Here is a 22,558-nt window from a genome sequence, read left to right as displayed (position 1 = left end):
ACTGCAGTCTTCGGTTAAAGTTCCTGCCTGAGAACCTTGGCCCCAGAATAACGGACATTACAGAGACCAGAGATGCTGTCAAATGATCTTCCCAAACATTTATTCTCATTTGCCGAGAGTTGGGATTCCACGTTCATTCTAATAATAGGTTATTGAGTTTTGGAATGGGAGCTGCAATATTAATTTAAACCATCGAGCTATCTTTTAACCCACAGCAAGGGAGAAAATAGGACAATGGGAATCCTCTGGCTACTGAACTGATTGACCACACAGTGAGAGGCCAAATGATGTACACCCTGAAAGATGTGAGGAAGTTGGCAGTCATCATGTTTCCTCCCTGTAGGATATGAATGTCATTCATGTTAACATGAGTATAGCCCTAAACTATCCAAGTACTGTAAACGTATTTTCATTGCATTTCATTCCTTGTTTTACTGCCTGGTTTTCTAGATCTATACATTTTCATACATCTATAACTCTATCTGGACACAGAGTGTATAGTGTACAGGGAGCAAACCTCTTCTGCTTAACACTGCTCCACTAGAAGTATACATAGCCACAGCCATACAGTTGGAATGCAACAGTACCTAATGTCTTGAGGAATGAATGGTAAATGACCATATTAATTATTGCCCAGAAACTACATAATTCCACGGTTCTCAGAGATTATGCCTCACATATGCCAAAAGAAAAACAACTAATCAGAATAGAAAATGTATGGGATGCCAAAAAGACACTCCTAACTAGCAGACAAACCAGGAGAAGGGAAACCTACAAATCAGGTTAGAGAATGCAAGAGAAAACAATCTCCCAGAGCAAAGCAAGCAGACACAGGTAATCAGAACAATGTTTTTATAGGATGCCCCAAGAGAAGATATAATTTTTAAAAAGTCATAAAATACCAAAGCAAAAGAAACATTGAAGACAAAGCAAGCTTGAGAGGATTTGGGAAATTAATCATTCACAAAAAAGCATACGTGCGATGCTGAGAGAAAATAACTAGTCAGAACAAAAAGCATATTATACTACGGAATACAAACATGCCACACAAAGCACTGTATTATAAAGACAAATAATCAAATAAAAGAATATATACATCAGAGAATAACAAACTGATTATGCCACAAGCAAAGAAAGGCAAGAGAAACTCACCCATCCTCCCTGATCCCGAATCCACTGCAGCAAGTTATCTCGTAGATAATCCATGGTCCAGTTGAAAATAGTGCGGATCAGCTCTGGAACATTGGAAATGAGAGCCTACGCAAAAATGGGATGACAGAGAGGAATGGGTAACTGTTCTGAGTACATTGCACACCAGAGGCCTTTGTTATGCATAACTCACAGGAGCCAATAGTACATCATGGTGCCATGCACTCTCCACAGCAAGCCTAGTCTAGAACACAGGGAGGCTGTCTTGAGATAGGTAAAACGGCATACTTTTTACCACATCATTTTGCAAAAATTACACAGAATATGTAAATTTCATTTACATGGGGAGAGGGGTTGGCCTAACGGCTAAGGCGCTCTACCTCAGACCTGGGGATCTGGGTTCGAGTCTCGGTAATGACGCCAAAAACCCCCTGTGATTCTGGGCAAATCACTTAATCTCCCCGTGCCTAAAATTAAAGTGTGTCCTCATGTAACGTAACTGGTGCTATGTAAAGCGCTCTGATAACTGATCCGGTTTAGTTCGCGCTATATAAAACTCTGCAAAAAAACACAAACATTTAGATGGGGGTTGTACGTGTGAATATTGTATGTAAGGTATGCTCCTGCAAACAAAAGACGCATGAAGTAACTGCTCAGTATACTGGACAGACACATGCATTATGATTTCTAGTCAATGTGTAAGCAACAACAACAAAAAAATATATATATATGCCAAGCCCAATGTGCCAAAAAATAAAGAGATACTGGATGTGGGGACATGCCTGTTCATAGCACCCTACTGAGTTCCCACAATCTCAGAGCAAGAGTAAACGGATTACTACCTGAAGATCTTGGACGCCGAATGGGAATGTCATTCTTAAATTTTTCTTGCAGAATTTCAGCCTCCAATTTTAGAACGCTCAGTGCAGTAGATGTACAGCTTTAAAAATAATTTGCTCTGTCACAGGTCGTCAATGTAACAACGCCCTTTAAAGAGTGATATGTGCCCATTTTAGGAGACTGTAGAGTAAACTAATGGGTGCAGGTTTATATTTGAGCTAGTATTAGGAGACTTTTAAGAAAACCAAAATAAAAAGCAGTGTAGTAATCCAGCCTTGATAAAATCACCACTTGAATCATAAGAGATTAGGTCTAGCTAGGCAGTGACCTTTTTCAAAAGTTTAAGATGAAAGAAGATTGTTAATTTGTGGTGCTAGACTAATTTGGTCATCCAACTGGAACCCCAGAATACAAACGTTGAACAAGTAACTTACCTTCGGTACTGATATATCTGTAAGAAACATAGGTTAGTTATAGATAGACCTGGATAGTGCCCAGAGCAGAGCCCTGCTGGGTCACAGAAAGGAGGAACAAGAGAACTTTAGAAAAAGGGGGAGAAAGGGGATCCACAGTCTTTGCTGCCATGCCACAAATTTGTTCCATCGACAGGCATATATCTTCTTAGTGGGCTGCCAAGGTTACATCACAGACTTCGGGAGGCAAGTCAAATGAAGTGAACTGCCGCCGCTCAATCTCCACGCAAGGAGGTGGATGCTGGACAGGTTCGGGTGGAGGACCGTCTCCTACTGCTGCGACAGAAGATACTCCCGAAGAGGCAGCCGAATCAGAGGATCGATGGCTATATGGAGTAGTTCGGGATACCAGACTCTTTGTGCCCAATCCGAGGCCACCAGAATGACTTGTTCGCGCGTGATCTTTCAGCACTCTGGGCAAAAGTGGTAGAAGCGGAAAAGGAGTACAATAGATCGCAACTCCACTTGTGACGAAAAACGACACCTAGCGAGTGCCGCCTTGGAAATTCCCAACTCGCAGAATTGCTGACATTGCGCGTTCTCTTCGGTGGCAAATAGATCCAACCAAGGCTCTCCCCACTGTTGAAAGAGACCTTGCACCACCTCCGAGTGAAGACGCCATTCACAAGCCATCAAGCACCAGCAGCGGAGTTAGTCCGTCCTGGTGTTCAGTGAACCTGCCAGGTGTTGAAACACCAGTGATATGCCCTGATGTTCCAGCCATGTCCAGAGGCGAAGGGCCTCTTGACATAGGGTCCATGACCCCACCGTGCCTTCTTTGTTGCAGTGCCACAAGGCAGTGGTGTTGTCTGTGAACACCTGCACTACACTTTCCCGGACAGAGGGAAGGAATGCCTTTACTGCAAGACTGATCGCCCGCAGCTTCAGAAGGTTGATGTGGAGCCCGAATTCCGCTAGAGACCAGAGGCCTCTGATCTCTGCCTCTCCCATGTGGCCGCCCCATCTAAGCAGTGAAGCATCGGCCCGGTATCTCGCTGTAAAACAATTCTGTGCCTGTTATTTACTTTGTTTTTTCCTGAGTGTGGATCTGTGAAGTCATTATTTTATTGTTATTACCTGTTGCTTGTGTTGACCTCGCCACTAATTTTTTCAGCTGCTCCAGTCTCCCAGCACCTCTTCCTCCTCCAGGACCTACTTAATGGTGGCCGCACCATGACAGTGCTGTCTGCACGCCATAGCAAGCATGTCTGCGCATGTTCGTGCCTCGAACCCTGGCATTCCCAACACCCGCAGCTGCACCGGTAGAGAGCTCACAGCCTTGGACCCTGGACGCTGCCACTACTGCTATTGCACGTCTCCCCACCACCGTCTCTTCTCCTGCAACACCCTGGCACACGCTCATACAACTACCATGCCAACCTCGACTGCGCATGGGCAACTCCACTGCCTCCTGCTCAACACTTGATCACTCACTAAACATGCCACAGAGATCGGTGACACAATCACCTCCCTCACCCCCAATGTAGTCTTCCTCTTGGCTCAACTCTGCATCCACACCAGACATTGCCACAGCCACGCCAAACGGCTACAAGATAGCACACGAGGACCAGATAAACAAATACAGAGGGGAAAATCACCATCATCCACAAAGAAACCATTCACCACACCACCGCCACAGACGACATCACCCTGATTATGGAACAACTCAACTTCCAACTCAAAAGAGGTGGCAAATCCACCATCAGAGGCACCCATTTCTACAGATCTCCAGGACCAAACACCGTCTTCTGTGACACCTTTCTCAAATTCATTGCATCATAAGCCATTGATACCAAACCTCTACATATTCCTCTGTGACCTCAATTTTCAGCTTGACAACCCAAACAACGCCAACCTCCTTGAAAGCATTAACATCGGCCACACCCAGCTAGTCACCAACCCTCACAACGCAGGACACATGCGCAACCCTATTTTCACGAACAGCGACACAGTCAAGTACAGCAATATCACAGAGCTCACCACTCAATTGTCCACTTAATCATCACAGGAGCCTCCAGCACTGCCACCAAGCCGCACAGCACCTCACACTGCAGCTGGAACAAAGTATCTGAAAGCCAAAGAACAGACACTCAAAACCTCCCACCCCAATGCTGCTACCAACCTTGAACAGACTGTCAAGAACGTCACCATCTGGAACACCAACTAAGCCGACAGAGTCACCCCCATCAGATGCACCAAACTCAAACAACTAACTAAACATGCTAGTTTATACACCTCGCAACTAAAAACCTCAAAACGCAACTGCAAGCAAGGAAATGTTGCACCAGCAAGGAGCGCACTGAACACACCACCTTCAAGACATCGCTGCACCACTATCACCAACTCCTGAAAAAGACAGAAATAGAATCCTAGCCGACTGCTTCGAGTCCAGCTCCAAGCACAGCAAAGAATACTTTAGCATTGTCAACGAGGTCTCCACCACTCAGCAACCAGAATCATCATCACCCATCTGAAGAACTCTGCAACACCCTGGCGGACGTCTTCCACAACAAGATCTCTACCATCTACAAACACTTAGAATCCGGCACTGCCGCCTCTGACATACTCAGCCTCCTCGCTCTTGCGGACCAAAACTCTGACCATCAGATCACCTTGTGGGACTAGCTCACCACACAGAGCACCACCGCATCATGCACTCCGTCCATCAAGAGTACCCACAGACCCCTGCCCCCACCACATGTTCAACCTTGGAAACAAGACCATCAGCAATGAGATCACCACAATCTTAAATGCATCCAAAACCTCCGACATTTTCCCAGAATAATCGAAACACATTGAAGTCGAACCCCTACTCAAGAAACCGTCCACCGATCCCAACGGGCTCAAGAACTACAGACTCAACTCTCTACTCCGCTTTCCCACTAAAGTCCTAGAGCAGTCCATCGACCGACAAATCAAGGATCACCTGGAGAACAATGATCTACTAGACTCATCCCAATCCGGATTCCTTATGAACCACAGCACTGAAACAACCCTGATCACAGTAACTGACGACATCACAACCCACCTAAACGAGGGAGAAACATTCACCCTGTTTCTCCTTAAACTCTCAGCAGCCTTCAACACCTTGTCCCACCACACCCTGATCAAGGAGCTTCATGAGATCGGAATACAAGAGGACGCCCTCAAATGGACTGCATCCTTTCTCACCAGAAGAACTCAGAGTATCCGCCTACCACCATTCACCTGATAACCCAAGCACATCTGCAGCATCCCTCAGGGCTCATCCCTCAGTACAACTTTGTTCAACGCCTACATGACCCACCTTCCCCCCCACCAAAATCATCAAAATGTATTGACTGATCATACTCTACTACGCAGACTACTCCCAGCTTCCCTAGATCCATCCACCATAGGGGCCAACTTCGGCATGTGCATTACCAGCCTTGCCAACTGGATGCAAAACAACTGCCTTAAACTCCGATACAGACAAGAGAGAAGTACTGATCTTCTGGAACAAGACTTCCATGCGGTACAACTAGTGGTGGATGGCTGAAACAGGACCCAGACCCTCATCCACTCCCACATACCACACCCAGAACCTCAGCATCATCCTGGACAGCCAACTAACCATGCAAAACCAGATCAACGCAGTCTCCCCAGTCTGCTTCCTCACTTATTGCATGCTCCAAAAGATCTTCAAATGGCTCCCCGTCAACACTAGACACACAGTTACACAAGCCCTAGTCAACAGCCGCTTTGACTACAGTAACACTATGCAGGAATTACCACACACCTCCTGAAGAGAATGCAGATCATAGAGAACTCTGCATCCTCGGCCTCTCCAGATGAACGCAAATCACCCCTCACCTCAAGAAACTCCACTGGTTCCACATCCACAAGGGGATGTCAATTCAAGATGCTGACAGACACCCCGTACACCTGCGCACCACCTTCCTCTCGTTCGCTTACACTCCCACATCGACTGTAGCAATAGTGAAGGAGGCTCCTTCTCCTACCTCACCACAAAGTCCTGGACCAGCCTCTAGCTCCGGACCTCCCCCTCCCTTCAGGAAATCAGAAAAGAACTCAAGACCTAGTTGTTCAACTGAATCCACCTGAGCTCCTTTGACCTCAGCGCCCGGATACCCTTGCGTGTGAATAGCTGCGCTTTACAAATCTGATTGAGTAGGCTAAAACATTATATATTATTGCTGCCTGTCGAGTATTTGGAATAGAGCACACAGCACACCTTTTGAAACAGCAGAGTTCTGTCAAGGAAGAACAGGCTGTTGCTTTGCCAAGGACAGGGATCTCTGCACAGCTGTTCTTTGCTTATACAGCTGGCCCTCCTGATGCATCTGACTGAGAGTGAAGTCTGGTTCAGGAACTAATCTCTCCAGAAAAGACCTCTCTAAATTAATGTTCAAAAACTCAACTTTTTATAGGTTTTTTTTAAGGCCATGTTCTCAAAATAAATCTCTTTAGCCTAAACTATCACAGGCTAATTTGCATAAGCTAAACTCCACAAGTTTACATTAATGTGCAGCACCATGTTGGCCTTAAAGTTTCCAGGGGGGTGCTATGATAAGGGCGTAATTATGAGCGTCATCAAGAACAGTGTCCGCCTACAGTGGAGGGATCCATGTTTTACAATGGAGGCATCCATGTTTTACAATGGAGATGGCCAGATTTTATCAATGGAATTTCACACCTAACAGATCACATTAGAAGCATGAACAAATCAGGCTTTAAAAAGCAGACAACTTGAGATAGGAACATCAATAAATCCTAGCACATCCCAACTATTCCAGGTTTTATTTTTTACTTATTTTAGAGTTTAGCATTTTGCAAACTAGATCAGAGTGTCTCAGTGCTTTACTTAGAAATTGTTACTAAACAGATTGACTTTGTTTTGATGAGTACAGTTTACAAGTGGCAAGTTTCAGTCAAGCAACGTCTTTTTTTAAAGCCAATTTAACATGCTAAAACCAAAATATGCAGCCGTACATACATATAATCTGCCAGCCCACTAGGTCGGAAAGCCTTTCACCAAAGTAGCTGCCATCAGTCCTGCCGAGCCTCACCTGCTTTACAAACTGCCAGGAACAAGGACACAGCCTACACTGAACCAGTTGTTGCAGGTGGGTCAGACCAGCATTCATTCTGGGTACCAGCACTTATTTTTCTACAACAGACTTTGATCCAAAATAAGACCGAGAAAAACACAAAAGGAGGAAGCAGAGGAAAGAAAGCCAGAAAAAATGTGACAAAGGGAAGCATGGATAAAGTAGCCCCTTTAGAGTGAGATAAAGAGACAGAGTGTCTGGTGGTTAATTAAAGAGGCATGAGAAGGAATCCAGAGTATGCAGCCTTGGTATTGGCCACAACAACCTTCAACAGTGCCAGCCACAGGCTTCGGAGCACAAATTTGGGTTCTGGCACTTATTTTATAGCTCAAACGTTGAACAAAGGGAACTAGGCAGAGGACTGCGAGAGGCACGTTTCATGTTTAACAGCTCCAGGCTCGCTCACCAAAGTGATGCCTTTGTATTGGTCCTTTAACAATATTTTCAATTAAATTTTGTAGTGACTGTAAAACTAAATGGGGGTGAAGTGACCAGTTTTACTATCCACATGGTCACCAAAATCAGCCCAAATTATGCAGGTGCAGTTCCACGGAATCAAAATAGAATGGGAAGGGGAATAAGCTGCAGGTGTCCACTATGCAAGAGTGTCGCCGCCTTACGGGAATCAATGCCCCCAAAATAGGTGGCTATACGCCAAGAAGACCCCACTTTTCCCCTAGACCCCAAAAGGGGTCACCTACAGCTCTCCATGATGAATGACTCGTACACAAGAACATGAAAGTGACCACACCAGAGGCTACCTGTTTAAGTGAGTCAGCCACAGCGTAAGGTGGGATTCAGTATAACTCTTTTGACTTTAGGTATAGGGTCAGATAGGTCACATTTACTGTATAGGGATAGAAAGCAAAAGTGAGAGGTGAATTTCTTCTTAATTATAGTTAAGCAAAACCAGGGACTATATTGCTCGCTGAAAATGCCCGGATAAACTTATGTGGAGGACAAGACATCATTTGATTGCGTAGAGACACAAAAATAACGATGCTTCTGATCTTTACCAAATATCATGTTTGTTTTGCTAGGCCTAGTACTCAATTAATTTTCTTTGTTAAAAAGGTCTAGCTACTTCAAGGATTTATCCAAACTAATTCATATCGGAACATAAATATGCTAAAGGGCAAAATTCGGTGGGAATGATTTTGCCCTTTTTTTTTTTTTTTTTTTACAGAGTTTTATATAGCGCAAACTTGATCCGGTATCGAGTATCAGAGCGCTTTAGATGAGCACCTGTTGCGTTACATGAGGACACATTCATTTTTTGTTAGGCACGGGGAGATTAAGTGATTTGCCCAGAATCACAGGATGTTCAGTGTCATTGCTGAGATTCAAACCCGGTTCCCTAGATTCGAGGTCGACCGCCCTCAGGGCCGGACTGGGAACCACAACCGGCCCTGACAAAGTGCTCGGCCGGCCTCCCCCCCTCCCCACTCGGGGGGTTGGAGGTGCCGCCGAGCTCTTTGCCGGGGCCGGTTTTCGGCCGATTTTCGTACAGGGCCGATTTTGCAGCTATGCTGCAAAAACGGCCCTGTAACAAAAAACGGCCCCCAGGGGCCCAAAACCGGCCCCCACCCATGCGGCGCACCGGGGGATTGCCCGGTGCCCGCTATGGCCAGTCCGGCCATGACCGCCCTAGCCGTTAGGCCAACTCCTCATCTTATTTATTGGAAGACAGTCTGAGATGAGAAAACCTTGGGTTGGCTTTATCTGAATCCACATACCATTGTACAGCAATCAAATTGTTATTAGAAGGAGAGTTTGGCATGGCCCGTAAAGAGATATTTGATTACAGAGGTCCTCGGTCCACACTGTTGAAGCCTGAACTGTGATTACGAAAACGTGTGCAAGGAAGTCCCAAGAGGTGGACCCTTTGGCGAATCAGGAGTGTAGCTCTAAGAACATTATCCATGGCACATGATACCACTGGTGCACCAAGACCAGGCAGGCTTTATACCTCGCCGGAATACAACCTTAAATATTCGCCAATTATTGTCCATCATCGAACTATACATCTATCAGCCAATCACAGCATTTCTAAAGCGCACTACTTACCCGTGAGGGTCTCAAGCGCTGGGGGTAGGAGATGGTGCTACTGCTCAAAAAGCCAGTTCTTGAGGAGTCTTCGTCTGACTTGGGTCTGATGTAGGTGGATGGGGAGGGTGTTCCATGGTCTTGGCAGCAAGGTGTAAGAACGATCTGCCGCCGGAGGTCGCTCTTCGGATATGGGGGACTGTGGCGAGAGCGAGGTCAGCGGAGCTGGCGAGTGGGGGTGTAGAAGCCGAGTCGTCTGTTGAAATACACTGGTCCAGTGTTGTGGAGTGCCTTGTGTGCATGTGTGAGGAGCTTGAAGGTGATCCCCTTGTTGACGGGGAGGCAGTGCAGGTCTCAGGTGGGGTGTGAAGTGGCTGCGGCAAGGGATGTCGAGGGTCAGGCGTGCAGAGGAGTTCTGGATGGGTTGAAGCGTTTCAGGAGTTTGGTCGGGGCTCCTGCATAGAGGGCGTTTCCGTAGTCCAGCATGCTTCTGACGAGGGCCTGGGTGACCGTTCTTCTTGCTTCGGTGGGGATCCACTTGTAGATCTTGCGGGGCATGCAGAGGAGGAAAAGACGACGTTGACCCGTTTAGTCACGGAGAGGGTGGAGTCGAGGATGACCCCTAGGTTGCGTGCATTTGATAGCCTTGAATGGGGGTTCTTGTATGCAGTACTAAACAAAATGGGCCTAGGGATGGGATTTATACGCTGAGTGCAGTTACTATATACTGACCCGGTGGTGAGGGTCTGCACTGGACGCACAATATTGGAACAGTATCGGATTGAGAGGGATCACGCCAGGTATGTCCACTGTCCCCATTGCTGTTTGCCTTGGCAGTGGAGCCGCTAACATGCATAGCGAGACACGGGGGGGCGTATCGGGGGATCCAGGTGGGGGAGATACAGCACCAAGTGGCGCAATATGCGGATGACCTCCTGCTATTCCTAAACGATGCAGAGGACGACCTGCCAGGAGCAAAGGCTATGATGGAGCGCTTTGGCTCCTTATCACGTCTACGAGGGAACTGGCTGAAGTCCAAACTATTTCCCTTGGTGAGGGATGCAAGGCCCCCCCTGAACTTGGGGAACCTGCGGTGGGAACCCCGCTGCTTCCGCTATTTGGGGGTCCACATATTCCACTCTATGGAAAACGTGAAGGAGGGCAATCAATATAGGGAGGGCGCTCCGCTCGCTTGAAGACACTATGGCTTTCTGGGGAGAGTCTCCCCCTCTCAGTGATGGGTCGCATCTCACTACTTACAAAGAAATAAAGCAGCCGAGGGAGAACCACCATTGTAACACTCCCAATTTGGATATCAGTGGCCTGGTTCCGAGAGCTGGACTCCTGCTTGTCGGCTTTCATATAGGGGGCGGGACGCTGACGGGTAGCTCTTAATACGGTAAAGCAGTCCAGATTGGGGGAACACATGGCGATGCCGGACATGGAGGCCTACTACTTAGCAGGACAACTGCAGAAGTTCACACAATGGGTGGTGGGAACCAGGGAACCGGACAGAGAAGTGGCTCCTTTCGCTCTGGAGGGGACCGCTGTGTTCTGAACCCTGCTAAGGACGGTCAGGCCTCAACAAATCAGCAGCAATGAACACAGAGTGATACATCTTTGCTGGGGCAGATGCCTACAGAAAACCAGAACAAGGCGCCCATATTCTCCAGAGATGGCGCAGCCGCTGTTGGAAGCCCTTCCCCACGGAGGACAGTGGCGGGACCTGGATGATTGGGCAGCGGCAACACAATCAAAGCTGGCTGACAGCCATAACCCTACGAATAGGGTCTCACAATATTTAGTAGCTGCATATTCTGAATACTCGTCTGCATCACAGAATATAGAATCTGCTTCATGAGCAACTTTAATGAAATGGAATTCTGGTCTCCGCTACCCTTGAGAGCATCCACTACTACTTACCTTCGGGACGGAAGTACACCCCGACAGTAAGGACCGTAATCATAGGAATTTAGCACTGAATAAGTTGCTGTGTACTTCATGGTAGCGACGAAACATGTGTTGGCTAGGCTAAGACTTAGTACCAAGGAACGCACATCAAGGACAATAAATCCTGGTACCACACAGAGCAGTGAATGAACAGTGTTTTTCTTTCTTTCCTACACTTATTACTGTACTAACAAATCTATGTACCAGTAGCGTGTGCAGGGGACCTTGGAGTTCTTGGTCAGTGATTTACCACAATCTAGGGAAAGGGGTGTTTGTCCCTACCCTTTTGCAAAGCACTTATGCCCAAGTTATCCCTATAATATTTGCGTACTGCCTTAGAGCACCATCACCCCACTAGAACCACCACTGGGCGTGCAGTAGCATCTCACATGGCGTTCAGTGACCAATCCACATTGGTTTTTGCTGAGATCCACAACTACCATAAGCAGTTTTTTGGGCCAGCAAGGAACATGGTATCATCTTTCGGTATCCACATACAGGTGGTTAATGTGGGCAATCCAATCATCCATCTGCATAGGAAGTGACATCACTGGCTTACCCTTAAAATGGTCTTCACTTAATGGAAGCTGTAGTGCGGGCATGCCACAGGCAAATCCATTCGTGCCTGGCCATGCACAGTGCCAGGACCCGTGGTCCTTTTCCCACCCTCCTACACCACAATCTTCAAAGCCCTGCACCCCGGTTGCATTTGCCATTGATGGGAAACAAACGAACACACACACTCACACAAACTCTCTCTGTCCTGTCTTGCATACTCTTAAACACTCGCTCCCTCACTAAATATGCCACCAAAATTTGGAATCTGCTACACAACTGCTCACAGGGCCTGCTCTTACTGACTGAAACCTGGCTGGCTCCCTCATCATCGCTACAGCAATCTCCTCTCCCTTCACCCCTAGAATGCAAAACAGGACAAGATAAACAGACCCTGAATCACCATCCTCTTCAAAGAATCTATCCAATACACCACCACCTCGAATAGCACCAACAGCAACATGGAACACTTGACCTTCGAAACTCCTCATCACCATGAGGGGCACCTCTAGTCTACTGCCATTGCAGACCACGTGCAAATTCTGGTAGCGCCATTGCAGCCAATAAAGCCCAGAGAATCAAGCCACAAGCAAGCTGGTACACTGAAGAGTTCAGGTTTGCCAAACGTCACTGCAAGCAACTTGAATGCAAATTGATACAAAGTCAGAACACCCACAAAAGCACCTACAAATCTCCCCATAGATGCTATGTTGAGCAAATTAGATCCACCAAATGATCAGTGCTCACTGGCCACATTAAAAGCAGAACCAAAAATGCCAGGTAAATCCTGACATAGTGCCTTCACCTCTCTAGCAGCAACCACCACCAGTGCAACACCCCCTGAGTACCACCGAAACCAGCTGGCCCTATTCTTTAGCAACAAAGCATCCGCATCTACAAAAACGTCAAGCCCAAGCCGGACCCTTCTCCCTCACAGTGCTCCAGCCCTTCTATGCCACTACCCACAGGATCACCATGACCACCATTACCACTCAAGAAACTGCAACCACCATTCAGTTCATACACTCCAGAGTACCCCTAGACACCTGCCCTCCCCTTTTCATCTAAGGGCTGGATGTCATCAGCACAGCACTCACTCAGATACTGAACAAATCAATCACAGCAACTTACCTGGAAGCTCAAAACACATCCATAAGATATCCACAGCAGACAACGAAGACGCTGGCCAACTCCTGGCTTATTTCTGTCCTATCTCACCTGGCAAAAGTCACAGAAAACATGATAAACGAATACTTACCCACACTCCACTCAATCGGAATTCAGGACCAACCACAGTACAGGCTACCCTGATTGCAGCCACGGATGACATTCAGATAAACATGGACAGAGGTGAAACCACAGCACTTACCCTTCTAGATCTTTCAGTAGCCTTCGACAGTCTCCCATCCTTATCCAACGACTGCACAAAGCAGTCATCGAATGTCCCACACTTCGCTGAATTTGCTTCTTCCCGACAGGCCACACCCAGTTAGTATGCCTGGCCCTCTTCACCCGAGATGCAATCAACCTTTTCTGCAGAGTTCCACAAGGAACCTCATTCAGCCCCACTCTGTTCAAGGCCTACATTTTCGGACTTGCCAGCATCATCCACGCCTTCGAAATCATCATCATCATATCTTATGCTAACGACACGCCGCTCATACTTGCCATCTCTGACAAGACGCTAAACACTTGGACCAATTTCTTTGCCTGCATGACCAAAGGCAGCAGATGGATAAAAACTAATGCCTCAAGTTTAGCACAGACAGAAGAAATAGTAATTTCAGAAAAGAAACATCGCTCTGGGACTCCATATGGTGGCCTTTCAAACTTGAACCACACTCCACCCAGCAACCCACACAAAGAACCTTGGAATAGTAATCGACAACCAACTCACCATAACCAGCCAGGTAAACGCAGTCTCCTGCTTCTACAAACTCAAGATGCTCAAGAACATTTTCAAATGGCTCCCTACCAACACTGGCAGAACTGTCACCCAAGACTTCATCAGCAGGAAGCTGGACTACAGCAACACATCCGATGCTGTAATCAACCCTCAACTGACCAGAAGTCTTCAGAACATACAAAACACTCTGGCCAGGCTCACCCTTACCCTCCCACACCGCACTCACATCAGATGGCCCCTCAAAGAGCTACACTGGCTCCCAATCCACAAGCTAGCACTCTGAAAATTCTTCACGCATACAAACAAAACTTCTTCACACCAACCAGACACCTCCGCTCAGCCAGACTCCTACTTGCCACACTCCCTGCAAACGCAGAACCCAGTTCAGTGGTTGTGCCTTCTCCTACATCACCCCCAAAGCTTGAAATGGCCTACCCCTGCACATCAGAGACTTCTTCTCAGTTCTTGAACTCCACTAAAACTGATGGCCTGACTGTTCCATTAGCCCCAACCTTGGCTCAGCCCATACTGCTACGGATTCAGCATACCTTCCTAGGCGAGTTGTGCGCTATAAAAATGCACAATCACTGTAAAAGGCTCAACAGAATGGAGTAACCCACTGGCCTCAACTGACCTACTTCATTTATAAAGAGCCAAAATCCTTTTTTAGTTAAGGCTGGCTTTATGCCTATGACTTGTGCAGATTTACATATTTTCGAAAAATCCCGCCGCCCCCAAAAAGTGTGCACAAAATCAAATAAAAAAATAATACACTTCAATGCATACTAAACCTCAATGCGTATCCCAGTACAATTTTATTCAGGGGAAAAAAAAAAAAAAAAAACAGTACTACACATGGAAGAATTAACCACTTCCCTCTCCAGCTACTCCAGCCAGCCCACCATCTCCTCCTGGACCCCACTCACCACCGAAGTCACCGTCTCGACCATGAAAGGCATCCCTTCAGGGGGCACCACGAACCCCTGCCCACCGCACATCTTCTACAGAGCAGCCATCACCCCAGAACTACGACACGACGCACTATCAATGCCACCTTCAAAAACACGCAGAAGTCAGACCCCTGCTCAAGGAGTCCTCAGCTGATCCCACGGACCTCAAGAACTACCGGCCCATCTCCCTCCTCCCATTCACGACCAAAGTCACGGAGAAAACAGTCAATACACAACTAAAGAAATTCTTTGAAGAAAACTCCATCCTCGACCACTTCCAATCCAGATTCTGCAGCAACCACAGCACTGAGACCGCTCTACTCGCCACCACTGACGACATCTGCACCCTCCTCAACCAAGGACACACCAAAGCCCTGATGCTCCTCGACCTCTCGGCCGCATTTGACAGTCTTCCATGGCACACTCATTGCCGGACTCCACGAGGCGGGCATACAAGGAACGGCCCTCGATTGGATACGCTCGTTCCGCACCGGCGGAACACAAAAAAAAAAAATCTGACTAACTCCCTTCCTCTCCGAAGTCACGGATATCAACTGCGGACTACCCCCCCCCACCCCCACCCCCAAGGATCATCGCTCAGCCCCACGCTCTTCAATATCTACATGACGCCCCTCGCACATGGACTCCGCATAGTATCCTACGCAGAGGACACCCAGCTCAGCCTCTCCCTCACCAAGGACCCCACTACCACCAGACTCAACTTCCAGGAAAGAATGAAGGACATTGCATCCTGGATGAACAGCAGCTCTCTGAAGCTCAACTCAAAGAAGACAGGTCCTCATCCTCTGACCCTCCCCCTCTGCATGGGACAACATCGGGTGGCCCACTGCCCTCGGCAGCCCTCCCACGACCACGCCCAAAATCTAGGAACCGTACTAGACTCCTCCCTCTCCATGCCCCTCAGGTCAACGCCGTCGGCTCCAGCGGCTTCAACACACTCCGCATCCTCTGAAAGACCTTCAAATGGATCCCCCCGAAGTAAGAAAGACGGTCGCCTACGCACTCCTAGCCAGCAGACTAGACTATGGAAATGCCCTTACGCCGGGATCAACAGGTCTCTGCTCCGCAAGCTCCAAACCATACAGAACACCGCAGCCAGACTCATACTCTGCATCCATCGGCATGATCACCCAACACCTGCTGAACCTGCACTGGCTCCCCGTCGAGAAGAGAGTCACTTTCAAGATACTCACCCATGCCTACATATGCCTCCACAACACCGGACCCAAATACCTAGACGAAAGAATCTCCTTCCACCTACCCAAAATAAACTTCTGATCCGCAGACCTCGCTGAAACTCCTTGCATCCGCAGAGCCAAAACAGGTGGAACAGCCTTCTCCTACAGCACGGCCAAGACCTGGAACAAGCTCCCGATCAACAGCAGAACATCTTCAAGAAAACACTCAAGACCTGGCTCTTCGACTGAATAGAGCTGCTACCCCCTCCCCCGAATACAGTACTGAGTGTCAAAGAAACAGTAAAGCATTAAAAAAAGTATTAAGAGTGGGTCGCTGCCTTTTTACTATGATCAGAATTCATAAAATAGGAGTCCACATGCCATTTGTGTTCACAATCCATTAGCTTGGCAAAACACCCTAGAATGCACCTCGGTCACATTAGTGACTGGTCAAGTACGTCAGAGGCATTTCAATTGTGTAGTCAATTGTCTTCAGATATAGTAAGCATTTCAAACAATAGAATGTTTCATGAAAGATGGAAAACATATAGGCAAGAAACGATTCTGTAACGAGAGGTCACAAAAACTCAGTACAAATTAATTTCATGCATTCAATCCTACCACACACGTTTCTTTGGCAACATCTCAAATGAAATGTGTCTAGATTTTTTGCTCCACCATATACATTAAGAACTATACAAGTTATAAAAAAAAGTAGATCCACACAGATTCCGGAAATGATCTCTGTACACTGGTAGAAGTCAGAAGAATCCTCTCCCAAAACCATATTTATACTCCATTCGTTGGTACAGTGAAAGGACTCACCTTTAGGACCAGTTTGCAGGCAAAGTAAAAGAGTGCTACCACACGCCCCCAGTTGAAAGCCCCATCTGCAAACATTTGACAGGCAACCTGGAAGAAAACCTCTTTGGGAGAGCTGGTTGGCACCTGATCGATCATTCTAGGAAGAACATAATACACACGGTTAACTACTTAGAATCATAAGCTACACTATAAACAGGGCAACACAGATAAACACACCACACTGGTCTAAATCGTAGCGGTCTCAAACTGTGCCCAACATTTGTTCAATAGATTAATTTCTTCCTTTTGCAGCCCATTCACTAAACGATTTGCCATAGAGAGGTCCTCATTTAATTTCCTCTCTATTGAAAACTGCAAGTGCCCCAGAACGCAGTCACCTCACTCATAAGATTGATAGTGCTTCTCCTGTAGTTACTGTTCTTGCTGTCACCAATCTCCTATCTAAAAATCAAAGCATACAGAATAAGCCTCTCCTTCAAGGGGCACCCATTCATTTCTTAATATAAGCAGGGTAAAGCCCATGGTCCCTCAATAGACTAATGCTGCTGCTCCTCATCTTGCTGCTTGCAAACCCCTACCTCTGCGGACATCACACGCTCCTCCTCAGCTTGCAATACCCTACCGCTCTGCTGACATCACAAGCTTCTCGAGTACAAAATAAGGAATACGTTCTGTGGAAAGAATCTTTTAGTATTAGAGAAACTTGAACTTTAGATCTGTTAGAATATCAAAAGTACTTTGCTCGCTTTACTACTTCCCACTTAATAGGCATGATAGCGGATTTCTCAGTAGTGGTTTGTTGCATTGCTTCTTCCTTTCTTCAATAATATTACTAACTGCAGTGTTAAGACACCAGTATTCAGCAAAAGCAGAGAGAGAGAAAAATTAATGAAATGATTGTGCTTTAACCATAGCGGACAACTCTCAATGATCTATTGTCCCGGCAGAACTCTTTATTCATTAACATAGCACTTCCATATGCAGATTCATACCGCTGCAATGTGGAGTCACAATATAAAATAAAGTTTGGACTTCTACAATGCAAACACAACTGTCTTTACTCCATCACAGCAACACTCGCTACCAAGACACACTGTCACAACGCCATTACCAATATGCCCTACATTCTTGAAGACTCTTATATGCCTGTTTTTCTACCCCAGAATTAATTAACTGCATCAGTCACCTCTGCAGCTCCATGTTCCCGTCTAGCTCATCGCCAATTTTGCGTAGACACTCGCTCAGGCGCTTAGTGGAGGGATCAATTGGCATCTCATTTCCTCCCAACTCTTGCTTTGCCTGGCTGACCTTTTCTTCACTGCAGGTCCTCTCCACGCGGTCTTCAATGAACCTATAGACAAAGGAGTACCAAAGCAGCAGGGAACAGTGTGTCAAGAACTTACAGATATGAAGTTAGAAGCAGAAACATTTTGTTTTGCTAAGCACAAAAACCAATCATCAATGAGTCAATGAGTGGTCTAGAACTGTAGTGGTCAAAAAGCCCAGAAAAGCAAATCCGCTGCATCAGAAATCAATAGTGATATGGAACTGCAATGCTCAAACCATAAACTGAGACTGGACACTACCTTTGCCTATGGAATGTTTGTAGTAAGCAGAAGCAGCGTTTGCTAAGATTCCCTTGGCCAGCTTGGCATGGCCAACACCTCTTTCAAAGATTGTCTTTCACTTTTAGCAATGTACTTGGGTCCTCCATCGCCACTGATGCTGAACCTATGTTCTAATAAAAGACCCTATAAATAATGCTTCCTGACACTATCCATATATAGCCTGGTTAGGGTTGAGGTCAAATGAAAAAGGCAGAAGTGGATGGAGGGCCAGCAGGCAGTGAGCAGAAGGTTCTGCAGGCCAGAGGCCAGGCAGGGGGGGGGGGAGGGGGGGGGGGCAGGCGGGGGCTAGACAGAGGCTAGGCGGGGGGCTAGACAGAGAGGCCAGACGGGGGGGGGGGCTAGACAGAGAGGCCAGACGGGGGGGGGGGGCTAGACAGAGAGGCCAGGCGGGGGGGGGGCTAGCAGAGAGGCCAGGCGGGCGGGGGGGCTAGACAGAGAGGCCAGGCGGGGGGGCTAGCAGAGAGGCCAGGCGGGGGGGCTAGCAGAGAGGCCAGGCGGGGGGGCTAACAGAGAGGGCAGGCGGGGGGCAGACAGAGAGGGCAGGCGGGGCAGACAGAGAGGGCAGGCGGGGCAGACAGAGAGGGCAGGCGGGGCAGACAGAGAGGGCAGGCGGGGGGCTAGACAGAGGGCAGGCGGGGGGCTAGACAGAGAGGGCAGGCGGGGGGCTAGACAGAGAGGGCAGGCGGGGGGCTAGACAGAGAGGGCAGGCGGGGGGCTAGACAGAGAGGGCAGGCGGGGGGCTAGACAGAGAGGGCAGGCGGGGGGCTAGACAGAGAGGGCAGGCGGGGGGCTAGACAGAGAGGGCAGGCGGGGGGCTAGACAGAGAGGGCAGGCGGGGGGCTAGACAGAGAGGGCAGGCGGGGGGCTAGACAGAGAGGGCAGGCGGGGGGCTAGACAGAGAGGGCAGGCGGGGGGCTAGACAGAGAGGGCAGGCGGGGGGCTAGACAGAGAGGGCAGGCGGGGGGCTAGACAGAGGGGGCAGACAGAGAGGGCAGGCGGGGCAGACAGAGAGGGCAGGCGGGGCAGACAGAGAGGGCAGGCGGGGCAGACAGAGAGGGCAGGCGGGGCAGACAGAGAGGGCAGGCGGGGCAGACAGAGAGGGCAGGCGGGGCAGACAGAGAGGGCAGGCGGGGCAGACAGAGAGGGCAGGCGGGGCAGACAGAGAGGGCAGGCGGGGCAGACAGAGAGGGCAGGCGGGGCAGACAGAGAGGGCAGGCGGGGCAGACAGAGAGGGCAGGCGGGGCAGACAGAGAGGGCAGGCGGGGCAGACAGAGAGGGCAGGCGGGGCAGACAGAGAGGGCAGGCGGGGCAGACAGAGAGGGCAGGCGGGGCAGACAGAGAGGGCAGGCGGGGCAGACAGAGAGGGCAGGCGGGGCAGACAGAGAGGGCAGGCGGGGCAGACAGAGAGGGCAGGCGGGGCAGACAGAGAGGGCAGGCGGGGCAGACAGAGAGGGCAGGCGGGGGGGCTAGACAGGGGGCAGGCGGGGGGGCTAGACAGGGGGCAGGCGGGGGGGCTAGACAGGGGGCAGGCGGGGGGGCTAGACAGGGGGCAGGCGGGGGGCTAGACAGAGGGCAGGCGGGGGGCTAGACAGAGGGCAGGCGGGGGGCTAGACAGAGGGCAGGCGGGGGGCTAGACAGAGGGCAGGCGGGGGGCTAGACAGAGGGCAGGCGGGGGGCTAGACAGAGGGCAGGCGGGGGGCTAGACAGAGGGCAGGCGGGGGGCTAGACAGAGGGCAGGCGGGGGGCAGAGAGGGCAGGCGGGGGGCAGAGAGGGCAGGCGGGGGGCAGAGAGGGCAGGCGGGGGGCAGAGAGGGCAGGCGGGGGGCAGAGAGGGCAGGCGGGGGGCAGAGAGGGCAGGCGGGGGGCAGAGAGGGCAGGCGGGGGCAGGCAGAGAGGGCAGGCGGGGGCAGGCAGAGAGGGCAGGCGGGGCAGGCAGAGAGGACAGGCGGGGGCAGGCAGAGAGGACAGGCGGGGGCAGGCAGAGAGGACAGGCGGGGGCAGGCAGAGAGGACAGGCGGGGGGCCTCCCAACAAGCAAGTCCCATAAGACTTACCCACGTAGAAGCACTCCTCCCATGCGCATTATCTGCTCCGAGCTGGTCCCTGAAAAAGAAAAAAAAACATCCTAAGCTTCATAACATAGTAACATATAGCAATTGCTGATAACATGGTCCTATATCAACCATAACAGAAAGCTGGTGCATCAGAATACAACTTGCTTAGTATCAACATTAGATCCTCTCCTCCTTATGAATCTTATGTCTCCAAATCCTTATGTTTTTACTCAATTTACAAATAATAAATCAAAGCAAACTCTTCTAGTAAATATCGATCTTCTAGTGCCATCTTTTTTGCTCGAAAGGATTTGCACCATGTACATTATCCGTGCCCTTGTCTAATCCCGCACACTCCAGACATTCTTGGGTCTTGCCTCGCATACTCATGGCGTAGACCAATGGAGGACAAAATCAATGATGCCCCAAGTAGCCATGTGTATGCCTTAATGTGGGCATGTATTGTTCCAGAGATCTAAACTATACCAAGCTGATGAGAGCTGGGCTAGCAAGACTGAAACCGGTCTGGAGTTTGTGTCCTCTTCTGTAAAGGGCCACCCTTGGCATTTCTGGATAAAATGCATCCATGAGGAGCATGGCCACTACTGATCTGCATAAAGTGGACCTTCTCCTATAATAGTAAAGTGGGGAAAAACATGTGTTGGACTGCTACCCAGCATAATTGTCAGTGGTGCATATGATAAGTATTGCTCCAAATACCTTTAGTGTTTTTCCCAACCCGCTACACATTCCATAAATACCAAGGGAGATACCCTGAACATTCTAGAGTGGGCAAAGTACAGAAAGTAAACCAACTTTAGTGGAGAGTTGCAGAAACATTATACATGATGCTTCCCTCGCCTCCTCCCCAAAGCCATTTCAAGATGACATATCCCTCCTTGTGTGAAGGGATCAGCCCTTGTCGAGGTTATTTCACCATGTTGAGATCACATTACGTTACAGCCAAAAGTTAACCTTTGTAGGACATACAGAATAACACTGTTCCCCAATACTACTTTATAGGGTGCGCTACCCAACTGAATGACTGCCCTGGGTTTCGTTTATTCTTAGAAGGCCCCACACAGCTGTTCCTTACCAAAGATTTCTCCCATATATCAACATTTAAAGATTTGTATCAGACACAAAAAAATACATATTTTGACTCATTGCTGGGGGTGAAAATACTGGAGCAACTAACCGGTCCTGTGTGAATGTTCCCAGTAAACTTTTTGGCAGTGTGGAAGGAAATCTCACATTCATAGACCAAAAATAGCAGATTTCTGCTGATCTGTGGCAAGCGCACACAGCAAGGGACCTCGTATTAGAAGCATGTCATCCAAATAAACAAACTAGATCCATGAAACAAACTTTACCCGAAAGTGAACTATCATGCACGCATTGATCAAGCAGGAGTAGATTTGTTTATGGCTGCCTGCCACAGCTTTCACCCCACAGACTTCACTCCCAAGCTGTCCTGCGTGCTTACCCTGGCATCCTCGTAACACGTGGAGAAGCCTACAGCTACATACTACAGTTCATTCACTGGTAACTGTTGCCAGGTGACGGTCTTCTCCTCACTTGTCAAAGTTAGACGTTGACACCGCCTGTCTAATGAGATTCTGCTTCTTGGTTGCCTTTGCTGTGTGACTTTGGTCAAAAGCGGGCTCCTAAAGCTTGGCTTACCAACTGTTGCTATACTTGACTCTGTGCTATCTGCTCTGGCTTGACACATCTAACTTCTGCTAGAAGCCATATCAACCATCATTCCCTATCTGGTTGCACATTCCACAAGACATTTTCCCGGCTGTTACGAACCTTTAATTCACCCTGTAGAATCGTATAACGTTGCGGTTTCTGTTCTTCAGAATATGCAACGACCAGGCATGCGTGTTAA

General features: G+C 48.7%; 1 protein-coding gene across 1 annotated transcript in view; it reads right to left on the bottom strand.

Moving 5' to 3' along the window:
• Positions 1-22,558, bottom strand: part of BAX (BCL2 associated X, apoptosis regulator) — a 58,903-nt gene that overhangs the window by 7,135 nt on the left and 29,210 nt on the right. The window contains exons 2-5 of the mRNA XM_078655230.1: positions 20,665-20,713; positions 18,170-18,334; positions 16,984-17,119; positions 1,153-1,257 (exon numbers count right to left, since the gene is read on the bottom strand). Coding sequence (XP_078511356.1) covers positions 1,153-1,257; positions 16,984-17,119; positions 18,170-18,334; positions 20,665-20,713 — 455 coding nt within the window. The remainder of the gene's footprint in view (positions 1-1,152; positions 1,258-16,983; positions 17,120-18,169; positions 18,335-20,664; positions 20,714-22,558) is intronic.

The sequence above is a fragment of the Lissotriton helveticus genome, chromosome 7, assembly GCF_964261635.1.
Source record: "Lissotriton helveticus chromosome 7, aLisHel1.1, whole genome shotgun sequence".
NCBI lineage: Eukaryota > Metazoa > Chordata > Amphibia > Caudata > Salamandridae > Lissotriton > Lissotriton helveticus.
Note: the sequence above shows the minus strand (reverse complement) of the source record. Positions and strands in the feature narration are given on the sequence as shown.